This window comes from Vulpes vulpes, chromosome 7 (genome assembly GCF_048418805.1).
Source record: "Vulpes vulpes isolate BD-2025 chromosome 7, VulVul3, whole genome shotgun sequence".
NCBI classification, from domain to species: Eukaryota; Metazoa; Chordata; class Mammalia; order Carnivora; family Canidae; genus Vulpes; species Vulpes vulpes.
The window spans coordinates 60,895,530-60,920,779 of record NC_132786.1 but is presented as its reverse complement, the minus strand read 5'-3'; the positions used below and the strand labels follow the sequence as shown (position 1 = coordinate 60,920,779).

Below are 25,250 nucleotides of genomic sequence, written 5' to 3'. Positions count from 1 at the left end.
CTCTGTAAACACAGGAGTGATTGAAGGCTTTTGGTCTGGGTTGAGGAGAGATGAATAAAATGTTTTATGCTTAATTAATTCTTGTCAGTAATAATATGAATGATTGAGAAGAGTAGAAACTATAGGTAAGGAGATCATTTAGAGAATTATGGTAATTGCTTAGATTTGAGCATCTGAGTGCTTAAAGTAGGTAGTGGTCCGGGGATTCCCATGACTGGCAGGGAGGTCGTAGCGAGAGTGGGAATGACAGATTCTGGTGGCAGACAGTGGGGGTGGCCGGGCACAGCTGGGAGTACCTGGGGTCGCCCACCCTGCTCTCAGGTGGAACACACCAGTTTTGGGGGCCAGACAGTCTTTTTGGCCTCATTTCTTTAGGGCCCTTATAGCTCTAGATTATTCCATTTATGTCCTGTTTGCTCTTACACTGTGCATTTAGTAGCACGTGTGCCCTGCACTGATCAGTTTGAAGGCTGTCACAAGTCTAAAGTTACTGTGTAAAAACGGCACTTCCTTTACATGCCTCTTGCTTCTACTCTTAACAATTTAAAAACACCATGTAGAGACTACTTTGGAAAGTTGAACTTGTGTGGTCCTTTGTATTTGGTTATAAATGTACTTACTTTTAAAGATACGTCTATTAAAATGGCCTATGCGTCTCTTCAGTCGCTAGCCGACACACATGCCGACGTAATGCTGTGTGACTGTAACAGGAACAGATGCTCATTATGCTCTATCAATTAATTATACAGATGCAGGACAGCTGGAGCGCACATCGATGAGTCACTGTTCCCTGCAGCTAATACCAGGGAACACCTACCAAGCCTGATTAAGAAAAAAGTAAGTATGTGGTAGCAGTATAGACAGTGGCAGTTATGAGTTGATTCCTTCTTTTGTTCCTAGAAAGTGAAACTTTGTGGAATATATTCAAGAAGTGTCTTAAGTGTTGGAATTGATGATCCTGTTCTTTACACATAGGGTTTTTTAAAAAGTTATAAAAATTACTGTATCCTTGAAATGCTTTGGTGTAATTTGTGAAAAATGGAACTGCTGTGTTTGGCCAGCGGAAAAAGAAAAGTTGCCAAGAGACCAGCAGACAGGCAGGTGCTCTCAGAACTGCTTCAGAGTTCAGTTTGTTACATCTGCAGCAAAATACCCTTGTTCTGCAGTTTGGCCACAAAATCTCAAAAGTCTTGATGCAGAAATGTCCACGTTATTTATTAAATAATTAAGTTATTTATTATCATAAATCTGCTGTTCAAACATAAGACACTGCTTTCCTTTGAGGTCTAATTCACATTCGATCCACAACATTTTCACTCTTTTATTCTTTAAAAGTTTTAATTGTGATTTCTTTATTTGAGGGTAAACTGGTTTACTAGGAAACATCAGAGTCTCTTTGTTTTCACATGGGGATCCTGATGGAGAGGAGATTTGCAGGCTTTGTCCAAACTGAATTAGACAGACTAGACGCATACATTTCCTGTAGGTTAAAGAAGATATTCCCGTGGGCATCTCAGATTTCTGTAAATGGTGAATCCCGCGTCTCCATTACATTTCATCTCGGACAAGCTGGGATTTGCAGCACAGTGATGGACAAACTTAACTCCAGTCTCTGTCCAGATCTCATTCGATTAGGGGTGAAGTAGCGCCTCTAAGTCTCCACTCTCTGTGATACATTAGGCAATGGCTGTGTCTACTGTTTTAGAAATAAAGTACTTATTTTAAAAACACATTAACGATATGAGTATATTTTCATCATAAAACATTAAGTAAACACAATAAAGCAAATAACTCTTTTAATGTCTCTTCACTCAAAATAAGCAGTTTTTGGTTTGACTTGGGTCCTTGTGGATCCGATGGTCTTCAGTACACATATGTTACACACACACACGCATTTTGTACAAATGAGGTTCTGCTGTGTTACATATATTGTCTGGGAGATTGTTTTTTTTCTTCACTTAAAAGTGTATTTTTGACCAATTACTGACAGTATATGTAGCCCTTCACTCTTCTGTGTTTATTCTGTGGTATCAGTGTGTCTTTCTTGGATTCTTGCACCCTTAAATCATTGTCGGTTTTTTCCAAGCACATTGTTTATGTGACGTATTCGAGTTTATTTTTCCAAGTGAATTGTCTAGAAATGAAATAAATGATTGCATCAGATGTACGTGCGCTTTCCACCAGCATGGACAGGAGTGCCTCTGTCTTGACACAGTGGCTGGTGCTGCATGTTATTCATCTTTGTACTTTTCCTGGTCGGAAGCATACGGAGTGACTGCTTACACACTTCATTTCAGGGTTCACTTGTGCCTGAAGACATCCTGTTTCCCATCTTTGAGTGCAGTGGCAAAGCGAACATGACTTCAGACCCTTTAATTTGGGCTCTTTGACGTGGTTCTCAGCTTCCCGCTCCCTCACTCTGCTGCCAGCCTGACCCTCTTGCTCGCTGTTCGTAAATTCACCAAGCGTATTTTGTAATTTAGAGCCATTGCACTGCATATCTCTTCCCTCTCTCTGGAACACGCTTCCTCCTGGCTTCGTGCACGTGACCACTTTCTCACTTGAGGAGGGCGTTGTGCCAGAGTCCCTTCCTCAGTGGTAATTCCTTCCCACTGTGCCCGCTGTCCTGACCCACTCGCCCGCTGCATTCCTTTCTATCAGTTGCACTTAGCCCTTTCTGACGAACCGTAGTCATGGTGGCAGGTAGCTAGGGTTCAGTTGCTAACAAATATTCACAGGACCCTGAAGGACAATGGTCTGTGGAGCCCCTGGGGACCAGGGGAGACTCTTGTGTTGCACTGGTCACGTACCCCTGTTGTTGCTACATGACCACCCCCAGCAGAGGAGCCCTCCCATTGGTGACAAGCAGTTGACCAGCTCCGGAGTACAAATGCCCCCAAATGCCTTGAACTCATGGTTACAAAGCAACATTGTTCATTAGGACACTGCATGCTGTGTGTGTGTTTTGGGAGAACAGTTCAGGCCAGTTGCAGGCCTCCTGGAATTAGCCCTCCTGACACATACACAGTCTGTTTTACTCATTAATGATGTGTAGTTTCTATCATTCTTTAATAGAGTATAAGCTCCTCATAGCAAGAATCTTCTTCCCGACACATATATTCTTGTTAAATAAAGAACAAGAACAAGAAGCTCCATCAGAAACACAAGTGTAGGTGTGGGAAGGTTAACCCAAGACTTTCTCTGGAAGTTAGCCTTGGGCTGGGCTTCATCCTGTTCATCACACCTTATAGGTGTAGTTTGAGATTTTACGTTTTACTGGCTGAATAGAATTACTGTGATTTAAGGGCAATAAAGCAAGATTCAATATTGGTTCTTTTCTTTGGTATTTAGAAAATAATTGCTTTCGTACTTTGTTACCATGTCATGATTTTGAGGTGAGGAGAAGGAGAGAGATTATAAGAGTAACAAAAATAAGGAAAAGGACTCATTTTGTTTAAAAACCTTCATGGGAACTAAGAATGCTGGGATTCTGAAAAATGCCTCAGAAAGTGTAGCTACCTCGTGTATGTATTCAGTATTCAGTCTCTCAGCTCTGCTGCTGTTCTTACAGAGGCACAGAGAAAAAGAAATATTACTGTTTCACATGCAGTGCAAGAAGGGTCTCTGTGGGGTTTTACCGCAGTATTGTAACGGATCTCAGAAGCGTGTGAACGCTTGTCTTGTCACGCAGCTGCAGTACAGTAAGTGTTCATTTTCCTGTCCTTTTTGCACAGCGGAAGTGTATGCAGCCCAAAGACTTTATTCCTAAAACACCGGAACATGATAAAAGGCTTCAGAAGAAATTCGAGAAAATGGCTTCAGAGCTACAAAGGCAGAAGAGAAGTCTGGGTGAGTCCAGAAATCTGTTTCAGCTGCCTGATAGCCAGGGGCGCCTGGGTGGACCCGGCTCCAGCCTGCAGGCAGTGGACCGCACCTGCCCGAGGGCCATGGTCTGAGCTCATCGGCCAGAGTCTTGGTCACTCACCACGTGGATGGAGCTTTTTACTTTCAGGAATGATTATGGAAACACAGATTATGGCTAAGAAGGCCAATTAATAGAAGTCCATTTTTATTTCTTTGTTATTTTGTATCTAACTTTGTATTTTTACCTAATACTCTGTCTTTTGTTTAATTACCCAGAATAGGAAAGTGTTAGATAATATACTCTTTCCTTTATTTCCCCTTAAGTATATGTAATTTTTGTCAGTTATACCTCAGTAAAACTGAAAAAAAAAAAAAAAAAAAGAAGAAATACATTTCATTGTCTTTGGGCTTTCATAATGCCTGTTTACAAATTAGTCCACAATTGTATTTCTGCTCTTTTAAAGGTATATTTTCTTTTAACTTTGACTGCCTTTTGTTTACATTTTTTGCCTTCAGCAGTTTGAATTTTATATTCATCAGCCCAGTTTTCTTTTTAAATATCCTACTTGGGGTTCACAGAGATGCCTGAATTGTTTTTTCCCTTCTGTGCATCAGTTTGTATATTGTCTATTGACCTTTTTTTTTTTTACAGTTCACTAATATGTAAAATTTATCTGTTGAATTCATCATTGCAGTTACTTTATTTTGTAGTTCTAGGGTTCCAGGGTTTTTTTTTTTTTTTTTTGATCCTGTTATTCTGATTAAATCATATTTTTTCCTCTTCTATCTGCAATATATAGAATGCCTCTGTTCTCTTGTTTTGTATAATTGTTTTTTTCTCTTGTTTTTTGTTGTATAGGTCCTGTCTTTTAGTAGGAATGATGGTTTTTGTAATTGAAGGCAAGTCATTTAGTTGTAAAATATGTTTGAAGCTCTAGGCAGTATTATTTTCTTAGACACAGAGTTTCCAGTTTCCTCTGCTAAGCAGATAGAGTGGGGTCTGTTGGCTTTATGTGGACTGATTGGAATCTGAGCTTCACTGACTTTTGGTATAGGACTTGGTAGACTTCTTGTTTGACATTGATGCCAGAGCGTGGCCATTGAGACCTTTCCACTGAGAGCCTGGCATGATAACTAGGATCCCTTCCCCTGGCTGGTCCTGAGCTTCCATTTCATGTCTCAGCAAAAACACACCACAGAGAACTTTCCACCATTTCACAGAAGAATTCGGCTTAATTTTTAGTATTCTTGTCACTTGTAGCTTCAGAATTGAGCAATTTTCTTGAAGATAGTATCACATGCATGCAAGGACCAGCTTTCTCCTACGCCCTGTCTAGTGGGATTTGGTGCTACAAAGCTTTCAGTTTTCTCTTCAGTTTGTTGATACTGATAAATTCTTTGCTTGTGTCTTTGTTTCTCAGCAACTGCTCTTTGCCTGGTCACAGACAGGACCTTCAGCCTCCTGCCCCAGGCCCTTTAATGATAAATCCTCCTGGGGGTAGAAGCATCCACTGCTTGTCAGCTGGCCTCTCTGTTCCTCCTCTGCAGAATCTTAACCCCTCTGGCCTGGTCTCTTCAGTAGTTCCTGATGCTTTCACATGGACATTGTTTGGATCGTATATAGTTTTTGTATTTTCTTTTTCTCTGTGTAGGCATCATTTGGCTTCAAGATACTTGATTCCTTTGTCTTGAATTACTTGTAAAACCTTACAGCACTGGACAGCAGCAGCCCAGTCACCTTTGTTTATGATGGCATCTTACACAAGGCTACGGATATTACATAATGAGTTTAGGAGATCTGTGAGCTACATTTTTTGGTCCTAGGTAGCAACAGGCTACTGCTATGGAATCAAAATGTAGGGAAATTTTTGTCATCATGTGTTTAATTATAGAGTCATTTCTATTTCTTTTGAAGTATAATTGACATAGCATTAGTTTCAAGTGTATGGTGTCCTGATTCGATGTGTGTGTATGTTGTGAAATGATCACCACAACAAGTCCAGTTGACATCTGTCACCACACACACTTACAAAATTTTCTTTTGTTCATGATGGAACTTTGAAGACCCAATTTCCCAGCTACTTTCACATATGTAGTACGGTGTTACTAACTGTAGTCACCATGCCATCCATTGTATCCCCAGGACTCAGTCATTTTACAACTAGGAATTTGTGCCTTTCACCCATTTTGCACACCCCCCACCCCCCACCCCCCACCCTGGGGCCTCACACAACCACCAGTCTGTTCTCTCCGTCCATGAGCTTGGTGGTTCCGTTCTTTGTTTTCTCATCTTATGAATAGATTCCACATACAAGTGATATCATCCAGTATTTTCCTTTCTCTTTCTGACTTATTGCACTTAGCATGATGCTCTCCAAGGTCTATCCATGCTGCCAGAAATGTCAAGGTTTTGTTCCGTTCCTTATGGCTGAATATCAGTATTGCTCTGAGTGTGTGTGTGTGTGTGTGTGTGTGTGTGTGTGTGTGTGTACCTGCCACATTTTTGTTATCCATTAATCCATAGATGAACATGTACGTTGTTCCCATATCTTGGATATTGTAAATAATGTTGCAGGGAACATGAGGGGATGCAAATATGGGTCTGCATTAGTGTTGTCCTGGTTTTTTTTTTCTTTAATGTTTTCATTTCCTTCAGGTAATACAAGTATCCAAAAGTAGAATTACTGGATCATATGGGAAGTTCTATTTTTAATTTTTTGAGAAACCTCCATAGAGTTTTCCATAGTGGCTGCCCCAATTTACATTTCCAGGAGTGCCCAAGAGTTCTATTTCTGCACATCCTTTCCAATATTATTATTTCTTGTCTTTTTGATAGTAGCCATTCTAATATGTGGTTAGAATCTCATTGTGGTTTTGATTTACATTCCCTTCATGATGAGTGGTGTTGACTTTTTTTATGTACCTGTTGGCTATTTGTATGTCTTCTTTGGAAAGATGTCTTGTTTAGATCTTCTGCCCATTTTTAAAATTGGACTTTTTTATTTTGCTAGATGTATTCTTTTAATGATTTATAAAAATACTTTAGAACATCATAAAACTCTAAAGTACCATGTGTTTTTTGTATTCTTTTTTTGCCATTTTCACTACCTAAATTCAGTGTTTCAGACCAATTCCCAGCACATTGAAACACAGAACTGTATAACACATGGGATAGAAATGGAAGCACTGATTGCTCTCATTTGTTGTTGCAGTGTGTACTGCCATGTCACAGATTCTCTGCTCTGTATTTTGAAATTTTTCATGTAGAATTATCAAGCTTTATTTTAAATCTGCCATGATAATACAACAGAATTGACTAGAATATTTAGCCTATATAGGTAACGCTGCCAGATGATTTTCTAAAAACACTGCCTTGATCCTTTGTTTTTGTGCGGAGTCACCCCAGTGCCTGAGAATCAGGTCTCTTTCTCTTGGTGCCGTGCTGGTCCCTCCCTAACAACCTCCCACTAACTGGTCTACTGTGCTGCTCCGACCACACTCATGGAGTAGCTCTTGACATCTCTTTTCTGCCTGATGCCGGATTCCCACCAAGATCGTGCTTCTGAATGACTGCTTGCCTCCTGCACTGTTCTTTCTCTAAGCCTGCATCAGCCCCATGTGGACCCTCCTAGTGGCTGACTGGGCCCTATAGGCACTGTGTCCCTAACCATCCACCAGCTGTACTTGAGTCAGAAGGGTGTAAATCACAAGTCAGGTGCATATCCCATCCAGGGCATCTACTTCCTCGGTGTCATTGTAAGGAAAAATATTTAGGACGAAACCCTGTATATAACCTGCCCTGCAGTACAGCATGCCCTGTGTGGTCTGGTCTCTCCAGCCTCAGGTCAGCACTGTACTGCATTCCTTCAGCTTTATACTCTTGGCTTTGGGGCCTTCTTCCTACACCAGTGATGGTTTATTTGAAAAGAATTTGGCAAAATGATACTGATAAAAAATTTTATATTTTTGGATCAAGTTTGTATCTTAATAAAAATTGCCTTTTAAACACTTCAAATGTGAGGTATTAAAGATATAACTGGCATGTGTGCATATTGTCAGAAGTGTTCTTAGAGCTGTTGAGGCCTGAGAGTAGTAAAGAAGACCTTGATGCTTGGTCTTGTTACTGGTTGTGAGGGGAGGTGGTTAGAGCCCTGCAGTTCTCCCTGGGCATATGCAAGGTATGGGTTCCAGGAGAGCACACATCTTGGACTCCTGAGCCAGAGTTACGTCTGTGTCTCTTGAGGGTCGCATAAGGTTGCTTAGGGGTGGTGGTTTCGAGACCTAGAGTGAACACTGTCAGAGGTGGACCTTTTCTGTGTGCATCTTGGGTTCTCAACTGGGGCTTGTTATAAAAGATAGGTTCATAGGAGAAGAACATACACACTTATACGTTTTTTTGTGACATGGGGGCTCTCATAGGAGATGAAATCCCAAAGTAGTGATAGAACCTTAGTGCGTATGTTGAACAGAGAGAGGCAGTTGTGGAAAGGTAAGATGTAAGGGGACTGGAGGAGGAGAGTTATTTTAACAAGGTCTGTTTTACCGAGTTCTCTTGGCCTCAGCGCCCCATCTCTGGTGACAAAGTGTTGGGAGTTTTATCTCCTGGCTCAGGAAGAGGCTTGGGGTGGTGGGTGGAGCGGGGGGAGTCAGAGCACCTTCCTTTCACTTGCTGTGACTTAAGTGCTTTTTGCTAAAAAAAAAACCCTTGTGCCAAACTGTCACGTTTGGGGTGGCAATCTGCCGCTCTTCATCACCATTGAGGAACCAGAATGCAGTTTCTTCATCTTTAAATGGGGGTACTGATCACCTGATATGCTGGGTTCAGGCCAGGTTGAGTGAAGTAGTGTCCATATTGTGCTCAGCCCGGTGCCCAGCACGTGGACGTTTCTTGGCAAACGTCAGCCAGCAGTTTTAGAGCTAGTGTTACTGCTCTTGGGGGGGTGGGGTGGGGCGATGGGGGTGAGGATAGACCGTAGGTGGTGGTGGGAGGTAATGATGGGGGGGGGGCAAGCCCCTGGAGGTGGGCGGTGGGCCATTCCTCCAAAGAGATCCTACTGTGGAAGTAAGAAGGCTTGTTTTTAGCTAAATGTTTTGGTTGTTTTCAGATAATGATGTCCCTGTCCTCTTGTTTGAATCGAACGGCTCGCTGATGTATAGTCCCACAACGAAAATGTGCAGCGGTCAGCATAGTACGATGCTGAGGAGGTTACAGGAGATGAAGGAGAAAAGGGAGAACCTCTCCCCTACCTGTAAGTGCTTGCATTTTATAAAGTGAGAGGGAGGCAGATGCTTGGTGAATAGATTGTGGTAGAAGGGTTTTTTTCCTCTTCACCTAGTTCTTTCTTGATTTTAATAGATTTTTATCTGTTGCTGGATAGACTTTAATATTTTCTTCCAGAAATTCTTATGCTTCATTGAGATTTTTAAAGCATATATGGAGTTTATAGTTTTAAAACATATGTTTTAAGCACATATTGGCCAGGTTGAGAATCCTATTTTTTTATAGTCCCTTTGTAATTTTTTATATTTTTGGGATGCTTTCCTTTAAACAAATCAATCAGGCTCTTGAGGGAATCTGCTTTAGATTAGGTATCTCAGGCATTAGTTTTTGTTTTTCTGTATTTTTCTTATCTTTAAAAATGTTTTAGAGATTTTATTAATTCGTTGATTGATTTATGAGAGAAAGAGCGAGAGCATGAGTGGGAGGAGGAGCAGAGGGAGGAGTGGACTCTGTGCTGAGCAGAGAGCCTGACCTGGGTCTTGATCCCAGGACCCTGAGATCATGACTTGAGCCGAAACCAAGAGTCAAGTGCTAAATTTAACTGAGCTACCCAGGTGTCCCTTAAAACTTCTTCTAACTTTAAGTATCCTATGATTTAATCCTTTTTATTAAATGATTAATGTGGATTATTTTTATGAATCTTACCTGTAATAGATTTGAGTAAGAGTTTTTTGTGTTTATGGTTTTATAGTCAGTCTAGGATATGAAGTCCCGGTGTAGGTCAGTGTTTGTGTTGTGGACGAGCGGATGGAGTAGCCTTACCATGCCTTCATCTACTAACATGTCAGAATTGTATCTGATGAAGTGTTTGATTGTGTTTGCAGCTTCGCAGATGCTTGAAAACTCTCATAATAACCCAGCTGACACCTCATGTGAAGCTTCGTGGAACATTTCACACAATACTTTGTATTCAGGTAAAATTATTTTATTTTCTGCAATATATTTAAACTTTGAAAATATGATGATTTTCTTATTTGGAATTTCTTCTGATGTCTAAGAACAGTTGGTTAAAAACTAGAATTCATGAATTTTACCCTGAAGTCAGGTATTAAAATAAAAAATAGGTATTGTAATAAAATTAGGGCATGAGAAATTACGTGAGTTAAACCTCTCTTTTGGCTCCTTTTCTTTTTTCTTGTAGTCACTTGATTTTTTAGCAAAGAATTAATTGCTCATTTTTTTAAAAGAAATCATTATTGTATGTACTAATTTGCCTGGAGTATAAATTGTGTCTTACTGAGAACACTACGAGAGCAGCTTGTTCCACACCATGTGTAGTGACTATGGGACGTGACTGAAGCGGGTCAGTGAGGTGTGTAGAGGCCATTGAAAACTTTAGAGGGTAAATGATAGGATTTCTGCCTAGAGGCAGAGCATTGGAAAGAATTAAATCAGGGTTTTATTTTATATATGCACTTTAAATGTGGGAGCCCTTGTTTGACTTTGAATGATAATTTTTCATGCTTATACAGCTTTCCTTTGACTGAGTGTTAAGAAATGTGATAGAAGCACCCACTTGTGCCTATGGGAGGGCCCAGATCAGTGGCCGTGCTATGACAGGTGACAAATAGCCTGGAGGTATTAGGAGTTCAATCCACAGCTTCCTTTTTGAGTGTGGTTATTCCTGTAATCCCTTTGGTGTGTGTTAAAATTATATACTCATTTGTCTTAAATAATCTCCATCTTTTTATTTTATACTCGCACTCGTTTTATATAAGCTGGACATGCATGGTCGTAGCTAACACAGATTCCATTTTTCCTGTTTTGGGTGCTGTGTGTCTTATGTGCTTTACCTCATCTAATTCTCTCACTAAACCCACAAAGTACATACCATTGTCACCCCCACAATGTCATGAGAAAACTAGGCCAGAAGGGTCAGGAAGCTTGTAAAAGTTGACAGTCTGTTGGTGGCAAACCCAGGATTCAAACTTAGGCATCTGACCTCAGAATTTATGCTTCATGACATGGCACAGTGCTTGCCAGCTTTCTGAAAAGTGTGCTTAGCTTATTGAGCTGCTAATACTAACAGAGTCCTGTATCTCTAGCTCCTGACTTGGTGTGGGTACAGTGCCACCCCACTGCATGGGCTTCCCTCCACTCCCTGCTGGTTACCTCCATTCTTTAAAGTAGAGCCTTTACTAGTTTTGGGTTAGAGGCTTTAGATTCCAGAAAATAGTGTCTGTGCTCTAGGAGCTTCTAGTCAGTGAGAAGGACAGATAGGAATAATAATAAAATAATAATAATAATAATAATAATAATAATAATAATAATATGACACATGCTTTTGGGGACTTCAGGCAGAGTTCTGCATACATGAGGATGTGTTGCTAGACCCGGTGAAGTGGGAGGGTTCAGAGATTTTGACATCCAAGGTGGGTTTTGAATAGGATTGACCCAGATTAAAGTGTGGAGTGAAGGCAAGGCCTGGAGGCATAAACATGTAGTTTTCAGGACGTAAGACACATATAAAATACATGGGAAGTCGGAACCCTAAGATGTACCAGGTGATTCACTTTTCAGTATAAATACAGCATGAGGACTTGAGTGGAGGACGGGAGTCAGGGGGGCCCTTACTCTCTGTGGCCTGCTTCATGGAAGGCTAGAACTTGGACGTAGACAGTAGCGTTTGTTCTTAGCTTTTAGAATTATCGACCTCCTTGAGAATTTAGTGACCAGGTATGAATGCTCTTCCTGGAAGGAAGTGCACATGCGTTTGAGTGTTTAAAAGTGAGCATAGTGGTTTTAGAGGTTTGTCCCTGCCCTTCCTACAGTCGCCATCAGTGCCCAGGTTCCTTAGTGAAGAATGCTGGCCTGAAAGGTGTCCTCACGTGGAAATGAGAAGAACCAGGATAGGTCGTACTCTTTTTAACCATTGGCTGTGTTTAAGAAGTATTGCCTTACGGGTTAACTGAAAGTTACTTTTATGCTAACTTACACCATTTTAAAAGTTGATTCTTCATTGATATTTTCCAGATGAGTCCTTTGCTGATGATCTGAACTCATCTTTTGACAATCCTTGTGGAAAGACGGGATGTGGAAGTCAGGAAGAGAAGCTGGCAGGATTTGTGGACCAAGTTAAAAGTGATGTGTGTGTTTCTTCGCCTGCACTGAAGACAAGTCGTGTCCCTTCGTTGGCATCTCCCGGTTACCTCTGTCAGTTAACTCCTCAGAAGCCCACGGGTGGTCTTTCCAAAGAAGAGATTCGTGGGCAGAGAGATCCTGCAGCTGAAGTGGTCACCCCTGACAAGCAGCAGTCGGAGGGAGCAGCCAGGGAGGGGCTTGATGAGAAACATAATTTGTCCCCTGTGCCATCTGCAAGCAAATGCCGCCCTTCAGGACATTCACGATCCAAGAGCTCTCCGGCAAAGAGAAAAAGAGTATCCGGGAGCTCAAATTCCCACCCAGAAGAAAGACTGCGGAAGAAGAGGTGCAGTGGGAAGGCTGCCGGGCCACAAGTGCAGCTGTGGAAGTCGGGATGTCGCCTGCCGTTCACGTCCTGGCCTGCTGTCGAGGCTCCTGGCGGCGAGGTGTCCTCATACGATGATTATTTTTCACCTGATAATCTTAAGGAAAGGAGTTCAGAGGCTCTTCTCCCTGGACCTCAGCCATCCGCAGGCCCTGCTCAGTTCAGCTGCAGAGGACTTTCTCAGAGGGAGAGAAGAAACATACTGCAGATGTGTGACTTTTCCTGCCTTGGCAAACACCCCAGGTCAGTGGATGTTGTCACCGGTGTCCCAGCAAAAACTAGCTCCAGTCTTCAGAAACCTACACACAAGCCAGCAGACGCGATGAGGGGTCGCCTGACCTCTGACGGAACGGGTGCTGCTGAAGATGCCCCAGGCTGTTGTCAACAGGGTGCCGCTCCTCGGAGAGAACTTGGGCACCCGGCTGGGGAAGGCTGCTCTCGCGTAGACGAGGAGCTCGCTCCGCCAGAGGCACACGGCGGGGAAGGACTTCATGGGGATTTAACTCCTCTGGAAGGAAGCAGCGCAGAAATGAAAGGATCGGTGGACGTGAGAAGCACGCAGAAGGAAGATCGTGCTTCTTGCCCGTGGAGCTCCTCTGGCGGTGAAGTGCAGTGTGGTTTTGTGAGTGAAGGTACCGTGGACATGCCTGCAGGAGACAAGGAACACTCATCCACGGGAGGTGATGGAAGTATGTGAATCTCCTTTACAGCTACCTTTGTCGCATCCGTCTTGTAACATCATCGCCCTCTTTCCATAATTAAAATAGTTCCTTTTTTCCTTTTTTAAATTTTAAATGTGTGTCTGATATTTTCCAGTGATGCATTCTTTAGGGATAGGTAGGTGCCTTTCCTCCCTCTGGCTTTTCTGGGCACTCCGGTCAAACCTACTGTCCAGAACGCATCTCCCCCAGGCCTTTCTGCGCAGATGCTGAGAGCACGTGATGCCTACTGTGCGCAGTGACCAGAGTGGCCGCTTCCTGGTCTCTGGAGCCTCTTAGGTCGCACGGCACAGAGACACCCTACTAGAGTGTTGGAAGCTATTTATTTCAGGGACGTTAAGGCAGTGTAGGCATTGACTCCATCAAGAAAAGAGAAGGTATAAAAAAGTAAATGTGTAAATCTGTTACCAGTATTTATTTTGAAGAAACTTTGGGCGGTGTTAGTTACAAAGAAAAAAAAAAAAACTGACATTTTTGCCCAGGGTAAGAAGTTCACTGTATCAGGCCTTGTTTGGCTTCTATTTATTTTGCTTTAAGTGTATCACTTAAATAGATTTTCTCCTGTGTGTAATTTAATTGTGACCATCAAAACAACTCTGTAATTGTAGAAACTGTAGCAAAAGTGGCAACAATAGGAAACATTTCACACTTCCTGATTATGAGCACAAATAAATTTCAGCAGTCAAAAGCGATGAGATCTTGAACTGTAATTATTACCTAAAGATTAGGCTGAGATTTTCACAAGACCCAAGTTTACTCTTCATTACAATGTCTGTTCTCGCCATGATTTTAACCACCGTTTTCAAGATGGAGAAGTTACGTGTATGGAAATAATAATCACTGATGTCTATCTTTTCCTTGGGTAGAAGTCCCCAAAATAGTCTCAGAAAAGAATTAATTGTGTATGTTTTTAACCTTATTTTTGTATCCTAGCTTTCTGAAAATACATAAAACTTGACAAACTAATATTTTATGTTGAGTTAGGCTTAGTATGTGTTTTCAAAATATTTATTTTAAAATCATGTTGACTCTAAGGTCAATATAAATCAGTAGATATATAGAATTGTTTTGGTAGTTAAGAATATCCTGTTCTTAAAGCTTACATTCTCATTTTTCTCAGTTTTTATCTTGTTTATTTTAAAAGGCTTTGAATAATATTTAATGGCATGCAAATATAAATTAAGTGAAAAAGAGGCTGGTTTCAGACAGCGTGGTGCACCCCGTAACCCCAGCGTTGCTAAGAAGAGTGCGGTTGTCCTTGGGGCAGGATGTTCTAGGACTCACCCCGCGTCCACAGCCCCCGGGGGCCTGGGGCCCCGGGACGACCCTCAGGGGCCAGCATGGGACGTTCCAACGGGGCACTTGGGATTTCAGCATCAGGCGACGGAGCTGTCGCACCGCGGGGTGCAGCCGCACACTAGTCGTGCTCCCTGTAAAGATGCCCCTTGGCGTCGCCTTGTGTTCTTTCATTCCACAGAGACAAGATCCTTGCGTCCTGGGGCGGGAGAGACCTCCGCATTCTCTGGCCGAAATCTGGTCCCCAGTTTCATGGTGATACGATCAACACCCCCTGATGGGTTAGGTTGCCTGCCACCAGCCCCCCGGTATCCGGCCTCTGTCTGGGAGGCAGCTGCAGACGGAAGCCTCGAGTCGGCAGCTTCCATTAGGCAGTCCGTGCGTGCTGGAACCGCGGAGCTGGGAAAACACTGCGGCGGGCGATACCGCCCGCCCTTCTATGTTGAAATAAAAGACTTTTTTTCCATTTCTGCTTTCAGTTGACTTGTGCTCATTGCCCTTGTCGATATCCACGGAAGACTGCACGGTGTGCAGTAAAGATCACACGTCACAGAGAAGATTCACCAATAAGTAGGAAGAGAACAGGATTAGAGGGAGAACCCCGTAATTTTGTCTTTTTAAAAAATAATCTCTGAGATTACATTAACTGGTAAATTGTTTTCTTCTTAAACTTCTCTCATTTTAGAAACCATATGCAAATACTATACGTTCGCTGTAACAGAAGCTGGTACAGAGTAAACTTCCCCATCGTCCTGCTTGCTCGTGTCCCCCCGGTGGCTCCCCCGGGCACCCGCCGGCCGGTTTGCCAGGGGACGGCCTAGGAGGGAACAGTGTGCGCCGTGCACAGAGGTCATGCTGCGCAAGGAAGGCACAGTGGGCAACTGTGGGCACGGCGGCAGGCCTGGCATCCAAGGGCACGTAGCGCTGGGCCTGCCGCACTCACATTTCAGCCTGCGGAAGCCACCGGTGCACGCGGCCTCAGGGAGAGATGTTGGCAGGACCTGCACAGAGCCTGTGAGGCTGCGTGCCAGTGGGCTGAAGGGGGGGCTGGCAAGAAAGGAGTTAGGGAGGCAGCCAGCACCCGGGGCCACTTGGAGCTTGCATATACAGGATTATATTACCTTATTAAGGTCTCCTTATTTATTTATTTGAGGGAGAAAGAGCACATGAGTCAGGGGTTAGGGGCATGGGGAGAGGGAGAGAGAGAGAATCTTAAGCTGAGCATGGAGCCCGACACAGGGCTCGATCTCACAACCCTGAGACCAAGAGTCGGATGCTTCACTGACCACACCACCCAGGCGCCCCCTTAAGATTTGCTTTTCTCAAATGTCAGATAGTTCCATGTTGGTATCAATAGAGTGATAGATCTAACTTCATTTTTTAAAAATATAATCCACTTCAGGGGTCAATGAATTTTTTTCTCTGATGAATCAGATAACTATTTCAGGCTTTGTAAACCAGAAGGCAAAATCAAGGTATGTAGGTACTTACATAAAGAGAAAAAAACAAAAAGACATTCCCACAAAATTTTTATGACACAACTCAGATAAAATTGAATGCAGTGTTTTTATGATACAAGTCTCATGAGAAGAACAGAATTCTATTTTTGGGAGAGGAATACCTTTTTACCTAATTGGGGTTCAGATCGAGTGTTCCCGTCATCAAAATTGATTGCAAACATTCACTGAGGTAGACGCACAATAGGATTTTACGTGTTTCCCTTTTGAAAATGCCTTTTCACGCAGCCAGTACCTCCGGATATGGATACCAGCCCGTTAGCTGACGGCTTTCATGGAGCATGTTCAGTGCACGGAAGGCGTTTATGGAAATCGGTCAGACTCTTCACCTGATAGGTGGCTCTCCGTGTGCTCAGATGAATCCCTGCCCGTGAGGCTCCTCTGTTGTGCAGTTGAGTGGACGTTCTTGCATCGAGGCCTGGGAAACCCGGAACCGTAGCTTGAGTGCAGCAGATACGCCCGCACCGGGTCTGCCTGGGAGTGGGGATCTCGCTCCTGACGCCACAGGACGAAAAGTGCATAAAGCCGCCTGATGTGACTCATCTGTTGAGATGACTTTCCACCACTCATGGCACCGCTCGCCTTCGATCTGCAGACGAGCTTCCTGAGACTGGTTTTAGTTGCCAAGTAAACCAAGGCTGACAGGTCGTGCCGAATCAGCACATAGTTGGCTCCTACTTGTTTCTCAGCGACTCGGGTGGCTGAGGTTGTTGCAGTCGTGCTACGTGGCCACTGGCAAAAGCAGGAGGAAATCCTCTTCATACCCACACCCTCACTCTTGTCCATCGGTTTAACAGGCAACCTTCTTGGCTGTGCTTCATAAAATTTACACGTCTGTATTGACACGTGCCATATCTAAGCAGATTGTGTCCAACTCTTAGGTTTTTTTTCACAGGTAGTAGTTGTCAGTTATTAGAGGATGATGAAGGTGAGCACTCTTCTAGTCTCAGACACAGACATCAAATATTTACGGGCAAGCAGGTGGAGACCTGTCCACAATATAGACCTGTATGCTGAAGTCCCAGGTCTTGTCCTTCGGGTGAACTCTCCATACCTTGTCAGGTGTAGTAGCCACAGACAAAATGCTAGGGTTGTGTTTCTGTAACCTTGTCACCATCAGGCCACCAGATATTTTGACTCTGCAGCTTCTCAAAGGGCCATTTACCCTCAGGGATACAGCTGCAGCTCACGCTGGGGTAGAGGGATCCCCTGTAACAGCCAGTCCAGTTCTCTGGAAGCCATGAATTTAAGTGGGCAAACATTTCTGACATCCATTATGTTGATTAACAAACTGATGACATCACCAAGTGTAGCTCATTTCTTTGATCCATTTCGCCAGTTAGAAAAACGTCTAATAACAACAGGCCAGGATTTCTAAGAGCTGTCTCTTGAGTGTGGTAGTTCCTAGCCTGTTGGCTCGCCTCTCGTGCAGTGGGTGTTTTGGATGGAGGTGAAATGGCGCCCATACTCGTATCACATAGTCTGTGCTCAAGTACGTATTTTCAGTTTCATGACAGCCTTTGTAGTACATGTTGTTCTTAGTGCATTCATCCCTGTGATAGACACGTAGCGTCTGACCGACTTGGGGTGGTTAGTGGTCACCGCCCATAGCTCTGTGTTAGGAAGGATTATGAGGCTTCCTCTTGGCTTTGCAGGAACATGCACAATGGATAGTGCTGTCTGCTTAGAGAAGGATTACTATGGCTCACTATGGGGCTTAGAGGCAGAAATGCTATAGTAATAGTAAAAGGTACATTTTTGTATATTTCTGCATGATTCATAATCCCACGGTAGAGATTGCTTTTATAACTTCCGATTGATTTTGCAACCATATGAGAAAGTTTGATGATCTTATTGATGCATGTGATACGTCTCGTTGAATCAGAAGGAGGTATACCATTTTTTAAATGGAATTAATCTAAAATATTTCATGTATAGGGGCACCTGGGTGGCTCAGTCAGTCAAGCATCTGCCTTCAGCTCAGGTCATGATCTCAGAGTCCAGGGATCGAGCCTCACATCGGGCTCCCTGCTCAGCGGGGCGCCTGCTACTCCCTCCCTCTGCTGTTGCTCCCCTGGCTTGTGCTCTCTCTCTCTCTCTTTCTCTTTGTCAAATAAATAAATATTTATTTTTATATATAAATATATATAAATAGGGTTAGGGTTTAAATATTTAAAAAAATATTTCCTATATATTTAATAAGAACTAAAGTCCATTTAAGTCATGGGTATTCAGTCAATATTTTGCATATTCTTTTTAAGCGAAAGTGTGAATTATTATGGTACCAAGCAACTAGGCCACTATTTCTCTACTGTCCTGTGCTGCGGGGCCGCAGTGAGCCGTAATCCCCAGGCCAGCGCACAGTCAGGCGGTCCGTGACCCGCACACCGCCAGCCCTCCTCTCCTCATACGACCATTCTGTTTGTCACTTCCAGTGCACTATTCATTAAATTACACAAGATGCTCAATACTTTTTATAAAATAGGCTGTGTGCCCAACTCACAAGAGAACTTCGGTTGGCCAAACGTGGCCTCTTGTGCGTGTTCCAAGCATGGTTAAGGTTGGCCGGGCTGCGCCGAGATGCTCCCCAGGTTAGGTGTATTAAGTGCATTTTAACGGCCGATGTTTTCAACTTATCACGAATACATTTATCTGCATGTAACCTAGTCCTAAATTGAGGAAGATCAACGCATGTCATCTTGTGATCACATTATGTGTGAAGAATGTCACTAGCGACATTAGTCTTAAGTTTTAAAAGGTCATAATACATCTTTTAGATGTTTGTTTACAAAATGCCTCACAAAACTATTGTTCTCGGCTAGAACCAAAGCATGTGGCTGTAACAATCTCTTTTGACGCAGACACCCTAGCAGGCAGTGAACTTAGGGTGCAATAGGAGTGCATTGGATGCCAAATGGTATCTGTAGTCCTCTTCTTTCTTTCTTTCTTTCTTTCTTTCTTTCTTTCTTTCTTTCTTTCTTTCTTTCTTTCTTTCTTTCTTTCTTTCTTTCATGATTGTATTTATTCATGAGAGGCACACAGAGAAAGGCAGAGACATAGGCAGAGGGGGAAGCAGGCTCCTCACAGGGATCCTGATGTGGGACTCAATCCCTGAACTGGGATCATGCCCTGAGTCAAAAGCAGATGCTCAACTGCCGAGCCACACAGGCGTCCCCTCTTCTTTTCTTATATAGACTTTTCTTTATATACTCTTGCTTTGAGTAAACATTTAGGTTTTTTTTTTTTTAAAGAAAAAATGGGGATCCCTTGGTGGCTCAGTGGTTTAGTGTCTGCCTTCAGCCCAGGGCCTAATCCTGGAGACCCGGGATCAGGTCCCACATCGGGCTGCCTGCATGGAGCCTGCTTCTCCCTCTGCCTGTGTCTCTGCCTCTCTCTCTCTCTCTGTCTCTCAAGAATAAATAAATAAAATCTTAAAAAAAAAAATGAATAGTGGGTACGATTTGTATTCATTCTAATATTGTAATTACTTGTCATCTTAGATCTTAAAGATAAAAAACACTCTCTCCATGTCCTGCCCTAGAGATTAGAAGTTCTCAGCATTTTCAAGCAGTGATTGTGGGATGTTGTGAAAAGTAATGCATAGATAGATGCTCTTACCTTCAAAAGGAGTAAAAGAAATTTAGCTTAGCTGTATCTTAGACTATCAATTGAAAAAGACACGGTCCACTAACCCATCTCCTCAGTAAGGTCTGTGTTTAGCTTGCTGGAAGAGAAGTGGAAGATACGTCAGATATAAAAAATTGTTGAGGGGCTAGAGGGGTCCACATGTGTTGATTGGTTTGCCTATCTCCAAAAGGGATTTTAGTGTTAGGATTGAGTATAAGGTCGTTCAGAACCCGGCCTTAACACATCTTTAGGGTCCAAGCCGCAAATAACAGCAACTAGTTTGAATTCAAAAAATTATTTACTGGATCCCTGGGTGGCGCAGCGGTTTGGCGCCTGCCTTTGGCCCAGGGCGCAATCCTGGAGACCTGGGATCGAATCCCACGTCGGGCTCCCCGTGCATGGAGCCTGCTTCTCCCTCTGCCTGTGTCTCTGCCTCTCTCTCTCTCTCTCTGTGACTATCATAAATAAATAAAAAATTAAAAAAAAAAAAAAAAAAAGGAGGCGGCCTGGGGAGGTGTAGCCCCTGCTCAGCTGAGACCACCCTGCCTGCGAGCTCCAGAGCTTTAAAAAAAAAAAAAAAAAAATTATTTACCTGTTGTGCTTTTTTTTTTTTTTCACTTAACTGGAATCCTATTTTTGAAAGAAGAGTTAAAACTTTCAAATCAGACCCTCTAAAGTTAATCCTATCTGTTTTACTAGAGCATCCTATTTTATTTGAAGTATTTCTCAAGGCAGTGGTTCCCATGCGATAGGATCTTTAGTTCCTGAGGGCACGTAGTGTATTTTTGCCTTGTATTATGGTCACTCTCGGTGTCTACATTGTCTTACTTGGTTGTAAACTCCGTAGGAGTAGGATCTGTGTGTGTGCATCTTGCAACCTCATTGTTGATAAGAGCATCAGTGACTGACTGGTTGGATGATGTGGATGGTGGGTTGTATAGGATGGCTGACCATCCCTTTGCTGTGCCTGGGACCTGAGTACCCCTTAGCCCCCTCTTTGCCTTTTGTGCATTATTCTGTTGAGACCACATAAGTGATGGCTGGTATTTTTAGTCTTCCTTCAGAATACTAGTTAAGTTATATACGAGGCAAACTATCTCGGGAGGAAGAGAGATGAGGAGCGCTGTATAAAGATGTAGCAATTCAAAGGAGACACTTCACACTTCATTATGGGTTATGTGGGATTTCCGCACTTTTCGCGTCTAATGGATCCACATTTCACTTGATTAGTGTCTTTTTTTAGGTTTGTGTGTCTTCATGGCAAGATGCTTGTCCGAGGCAGAAATTTGTGGGGAGTAGAATCATCTCTCATTTGTAGATTGAAACCTAAAGCCCTGTACTGTACTGAAGACGGTTTTCTAGAGTAAATCTGACCCAAATGCTAGGGTTACTTACTTTTTTATCACAGAACTGCTTTCTCTGAGTTCAGTTTTGATCATTATGTAAGAACCTTGGTCATTACGAAAAGACCTAAAAGTTGGAGTTTGAATAGCTGGTAAGGTATGGGGCCTACGTTTTTTTGTGTTATCTGCTGGACGAATGGGACGCTGTAAAACTGGGACGTTGTCACCCGACAGGCAAAATTGTTTCTGACCCTTGGGTTAAGCTAATTGCTTGCTTGGGAGATTGTAGTGGAATAAACCGAAAGTTCTAAATAGACTTCACAGAGCAAGTATGTGTTGTTTATTTCAAAGGACTAGTGCTTTCATGTTACCAGTACGCATGAATTGATTTTTAAATTTTTATGTTGTTAAGTTACATTCATATTCAGTCTACGTAAAGTTCTAACCAGTCTTCAAATCTCTTGGGTTTCAGGTGTTAAAAATGGACCAACCAGGCATGATGTTTTAGAGGGCTCAACGGGAGCCTGTGAGGACCTCACCAGACCTCACAAGGAATCAAAGAAAAGAGGGAAAGGCCAAAAGGTGGGTGCATGAAAATATTATTTTAAACTTTCCAATCTACTACATCATAATGCCCTAGTCTGAGTGAATGTCACTTAAACTAGTCTGCCCAACTTGCATTCTATTCAAAAAAATTAATTTCCAACATTTCATTTGGAAATGTTGGAAAACAGTGAAGCTGAGAGCGTTGGTTGCATTCAGGACAGAGTTAGTATTAGCAGGACGAGCCTTGCCACCACTTTGCCAATGCACTTTCTTGCTTGTAAAAATGCCGGCAGCTTCTCTCAAGCAGAGGGGGTCGGCTGTGCCAACAATTGTTGTTTTATAATCTGAATAAACATTCACTAGGTAGGAGGTGAAGCACCCAGACGTTGTTCATTTGTGAGCTAATGAAGGTTTGAGTTCAAGCCATCGGAGTGAAAGGTTCCCGTGCCTTCGAGCTTCAGCTTAGGGAGCGTCTAGCTCCTGCTCTCTGCTGTGCGGCTTTCTCGTCACCTGGTGTGCTCACCTGAGTCCCAGAAGGGGGATTTAAAACTTTTTGGTTCTTCAACGTCCGCTTTCGTGCCTTACGTTCAGATAGCCTCTCTTTATCTGATACCTCGTTTATGCCAAGGCCAGGAAAACATAATATAACGAAACCTGGTTTCCACACAATGGGAAAACTCTCCTGATAAATGAGTAACAATTTGAAAGGCAGCAATGATAGTGCATGGAGGGCGCCAGGGCATCCTAGTCTTCAGGCCCCACAGGAGGAAGAGGACCAGTGACACCTTCCTTACACTGGCAACGGTTAAAATGACAGATTCCATGAAAGTCTGTTATGAGTGGTAGAAACTCTGATTTCTTTACTGATGTGTTCTGGTTTGTCTCAGGAAAATAAAAGAAAAAGGACTCCCCACATGGAAGGGATCACATGTCAGGTGGAGCGGATTTGCAGGGAGGGAAATGGTCGCGGGCCCCTCCCATGTGAGCGTGTAAGGGACACCAGGCGCCTGGCTTCAGGCACCCTGGCTGTAAGGAGCGTCCCTGCACCTGTTACCTGCGCCTTCTCGTACCTGCCCCAGCGCAGTGGGTCCCACGACTGCGTCTCCGTAGAAAGCTAGTGACCCTCTGGCTGCGTTTATGTTTCGTTGCCCTGAATCCTTGTCTTCTTCTTCCTAATTGCTGCATGGCCACTTAGCCTTCTTCCTTTGGGAAGAAGCAAACGCCTTTTGACATTTATTCAGCTGATGCACTGCTGTTTATGCCCTGCTCCTCTTGAGGCGTTCCGGGGTGGTCCCTATACACCTCTGCTGTAGACCGGCATGCTTTATGGTAGTACTTACCTACGTTTTACCCTCCCGTGGGTACTTTCTTAGGGAAACAGTCATACCTACTCATCTCTTTCTCGGTATTATGCCTATATTTAAAAAAATTGCCCAGTAAATACTGATCACCAGTAATCAACCATAAAAATGCTTGACGCTGTCTAATCACAAGCATGTGGTTTAACTTGGAAGTTAATATTTCAGACATCTGACCTTGCCTGGCATTCACCTGATGACCACCTTGCTTTGTGCACTGGGTCTGTGGAAGAGCAGGGGGTTAGCAACATGCACCTGGAGGGGGACGTGTCCTACATGGAAAGGATTGTGCCTTTGTTCCTACAAAGCCTCTCGCCTTAGAGGGCTTGTAACATGAGCGAACAGCCCCTGTACCCTTCCCAGCATTATCGGATGCATCCAGTGATCAGTGCTACACAAGTGGGGAGTGTGGGGTAGTCTCACCGTCGTGGGTATTAATGAAACCTAAGTGGTTAACAGGGAAAACAAAATACAGAAGAATATATACACGCCTTCATGTGAAAGCTCAAGCAACAAGAATAGTAATAAATGTAGTTACATCACTTGATCATATGTCATTTAACTTTGGTTTTGGAGAATTTTTTTTTTGTTATTCTTTTTAAAACTTAAATTTTCCTTGTTTTTAAATTGAAGAATAGTTGACACACAGTGTTTATTTCTCTGAAACATTAGTTTCTGGTGTAAAACATAGCGATTTGGCAACTGTATACATCATGCTGTGGTCACCACGAATGTAGCAACCATCTGTCACCATATAGGCTACCTCAGTACATTGGCTCTGTCCCCTGTGCTGTACCTTTCAACCCCATGGCTTACTCATCCCATGACAGGAAGCCTGTCCTCCCACTCCCTTTAACCCATTTTGTCCTTCCTTCCACTCCCTTCCCCTTTGGCAACCACCTGTTCGTTCTCTGCATTTATGGGTCTGTTTCTACTTTTATGTGTTCAATTAGTTTTGTTTTTTAGATTCTACCTATGAGCGAAATCATGGTATTGGTCTCTCTCTGCTTGACTTATTTCACTTAGCATAACACCCTCTAGCTCCATCTATGTCATTGTTGATGGCAAGATCTCATCCTTTTTTGTGCCTGAGTAGTATTCCATTGCATATATCTATCTTATCTTCTTTATACATTCATCTATCACTTGAAGTTGGGCTGCTTCCATATCTTTGCTATTGTAAATAATGCTGCAGTAAACCTAAGGGTGTGTGTGTATCTTTTTGAGTTAGTGTTTTTGTTGTCTTCAGGTCAATACCCAGTACTGGAATTACTGGATCATATGGTATTTTTATTTTTAATCTTTTGAGGAACCTACATGCTGTTTTCCACAGTGACTGCACCAATTTGCATTCCCACTGACAGTGCACAAGGGTTTCTTTTTCTCTATATCTTTGCTAACTAACACTTGTTATTTCTTGTCTTTTTGAGTCTAGCCATCTGACAGGTATAAGGTGATAGCTAATTGTGGTTTTATTTATTTTTTACTATTTTTAAAAGATTTTATTCTATTTATTCACGAGAGACACAGCAAGGCAGAGACATAGGCAGAGGGAGAAGCAGGCTCCCTGTAAGGAGCCTGATGTGGGACTCGATTCCAGGACCCTGGTGTCACGACCTGAGCCAAAGGCAGACACTCGACCACTGGGCCACCCAGATGCCCCTCTCATCGTGGTTTTAATTTGCATTTCCTTGATTATCAGTGATGTTGAACTTCTTTTCATGTGTCTATGGCCATCTGGATATCTTCTTAAAAGAAATGTCTATTCAGGTCCTTTCCTGCTTCTATTTTTATTTTATTTTAATTAATTAGTAATTTTTTTTGTATAGAGAGTATGTGTGCAAGTGGGATTTGGGAAGGGCAGAGAGCGGGAGAGAGCGAATCCCAAGCACACTCCATGCCCAGCTTGGAGCCTGACTTGGGGCTCAATCTCAGGACCCTGAGATCATGAACTGAACTGAAACCAAGAGGCAGATGCTGAACCACCCATGTACCTTTGCCTCATGGCTTTTCTATATTTCTGTCCTTATGTATCTTCTGATTTTATTCTGGATATTTTCTATTGATTTCTTTTCCATTCCACCTTTCCCTCTTTATATATCTGTTCTGATGGTAAACTTATATATTTAGTTTTTAAATTCCACTTATTGTACTTCTCAGTTCTTATAACCTCCTCTTATAACCACCACCTCTGATGGTGTCCCCTTATGCAACCCACTGTCTTGCAGCTCAA

The 25,250-nt window shown here is 42.9% G+C and overlaps 1 protein-coding gene across 4 annotated transcripts in view; it reads left to right on the top strand.

The window, feature by feature from the left end:
• MCPH1 (microcephalin 1) overlaps positions 1-25,250 on the top strand; it is a 236,821-nt gene that overhangs the window by 33,432 nt on the left and 178,139 nt on the right. For all 4 annotated transcript variants that reach the window (XM_072763908.1, XM_072763905.1, XM_072763906.1 and 1 more), the window contains exons 4-9: positions 750-837; positions 3,735-3,849; positions 8,970-9,113; positions 9,970-10,059; positions 12,119-13,300; positions 21,586-21,695. In XM_072763908.1, the coding sequence (XP_072620009.1) occupies positions 750-837; positions 3,735-3,849; positions 8,970-9,113; positions 9,970-10,059; positions 12,119-13,300; positions 21,586-21,695 (1,729 nt within the window). The remainder of the gene's footprint in view (positions 1-749; positions 838-3,734; positions 3,850-8,969; positions 9,114-9,969; positions 10,060-12,118; positions 13,301-21,585; positions 21,696-25,250) is intronic.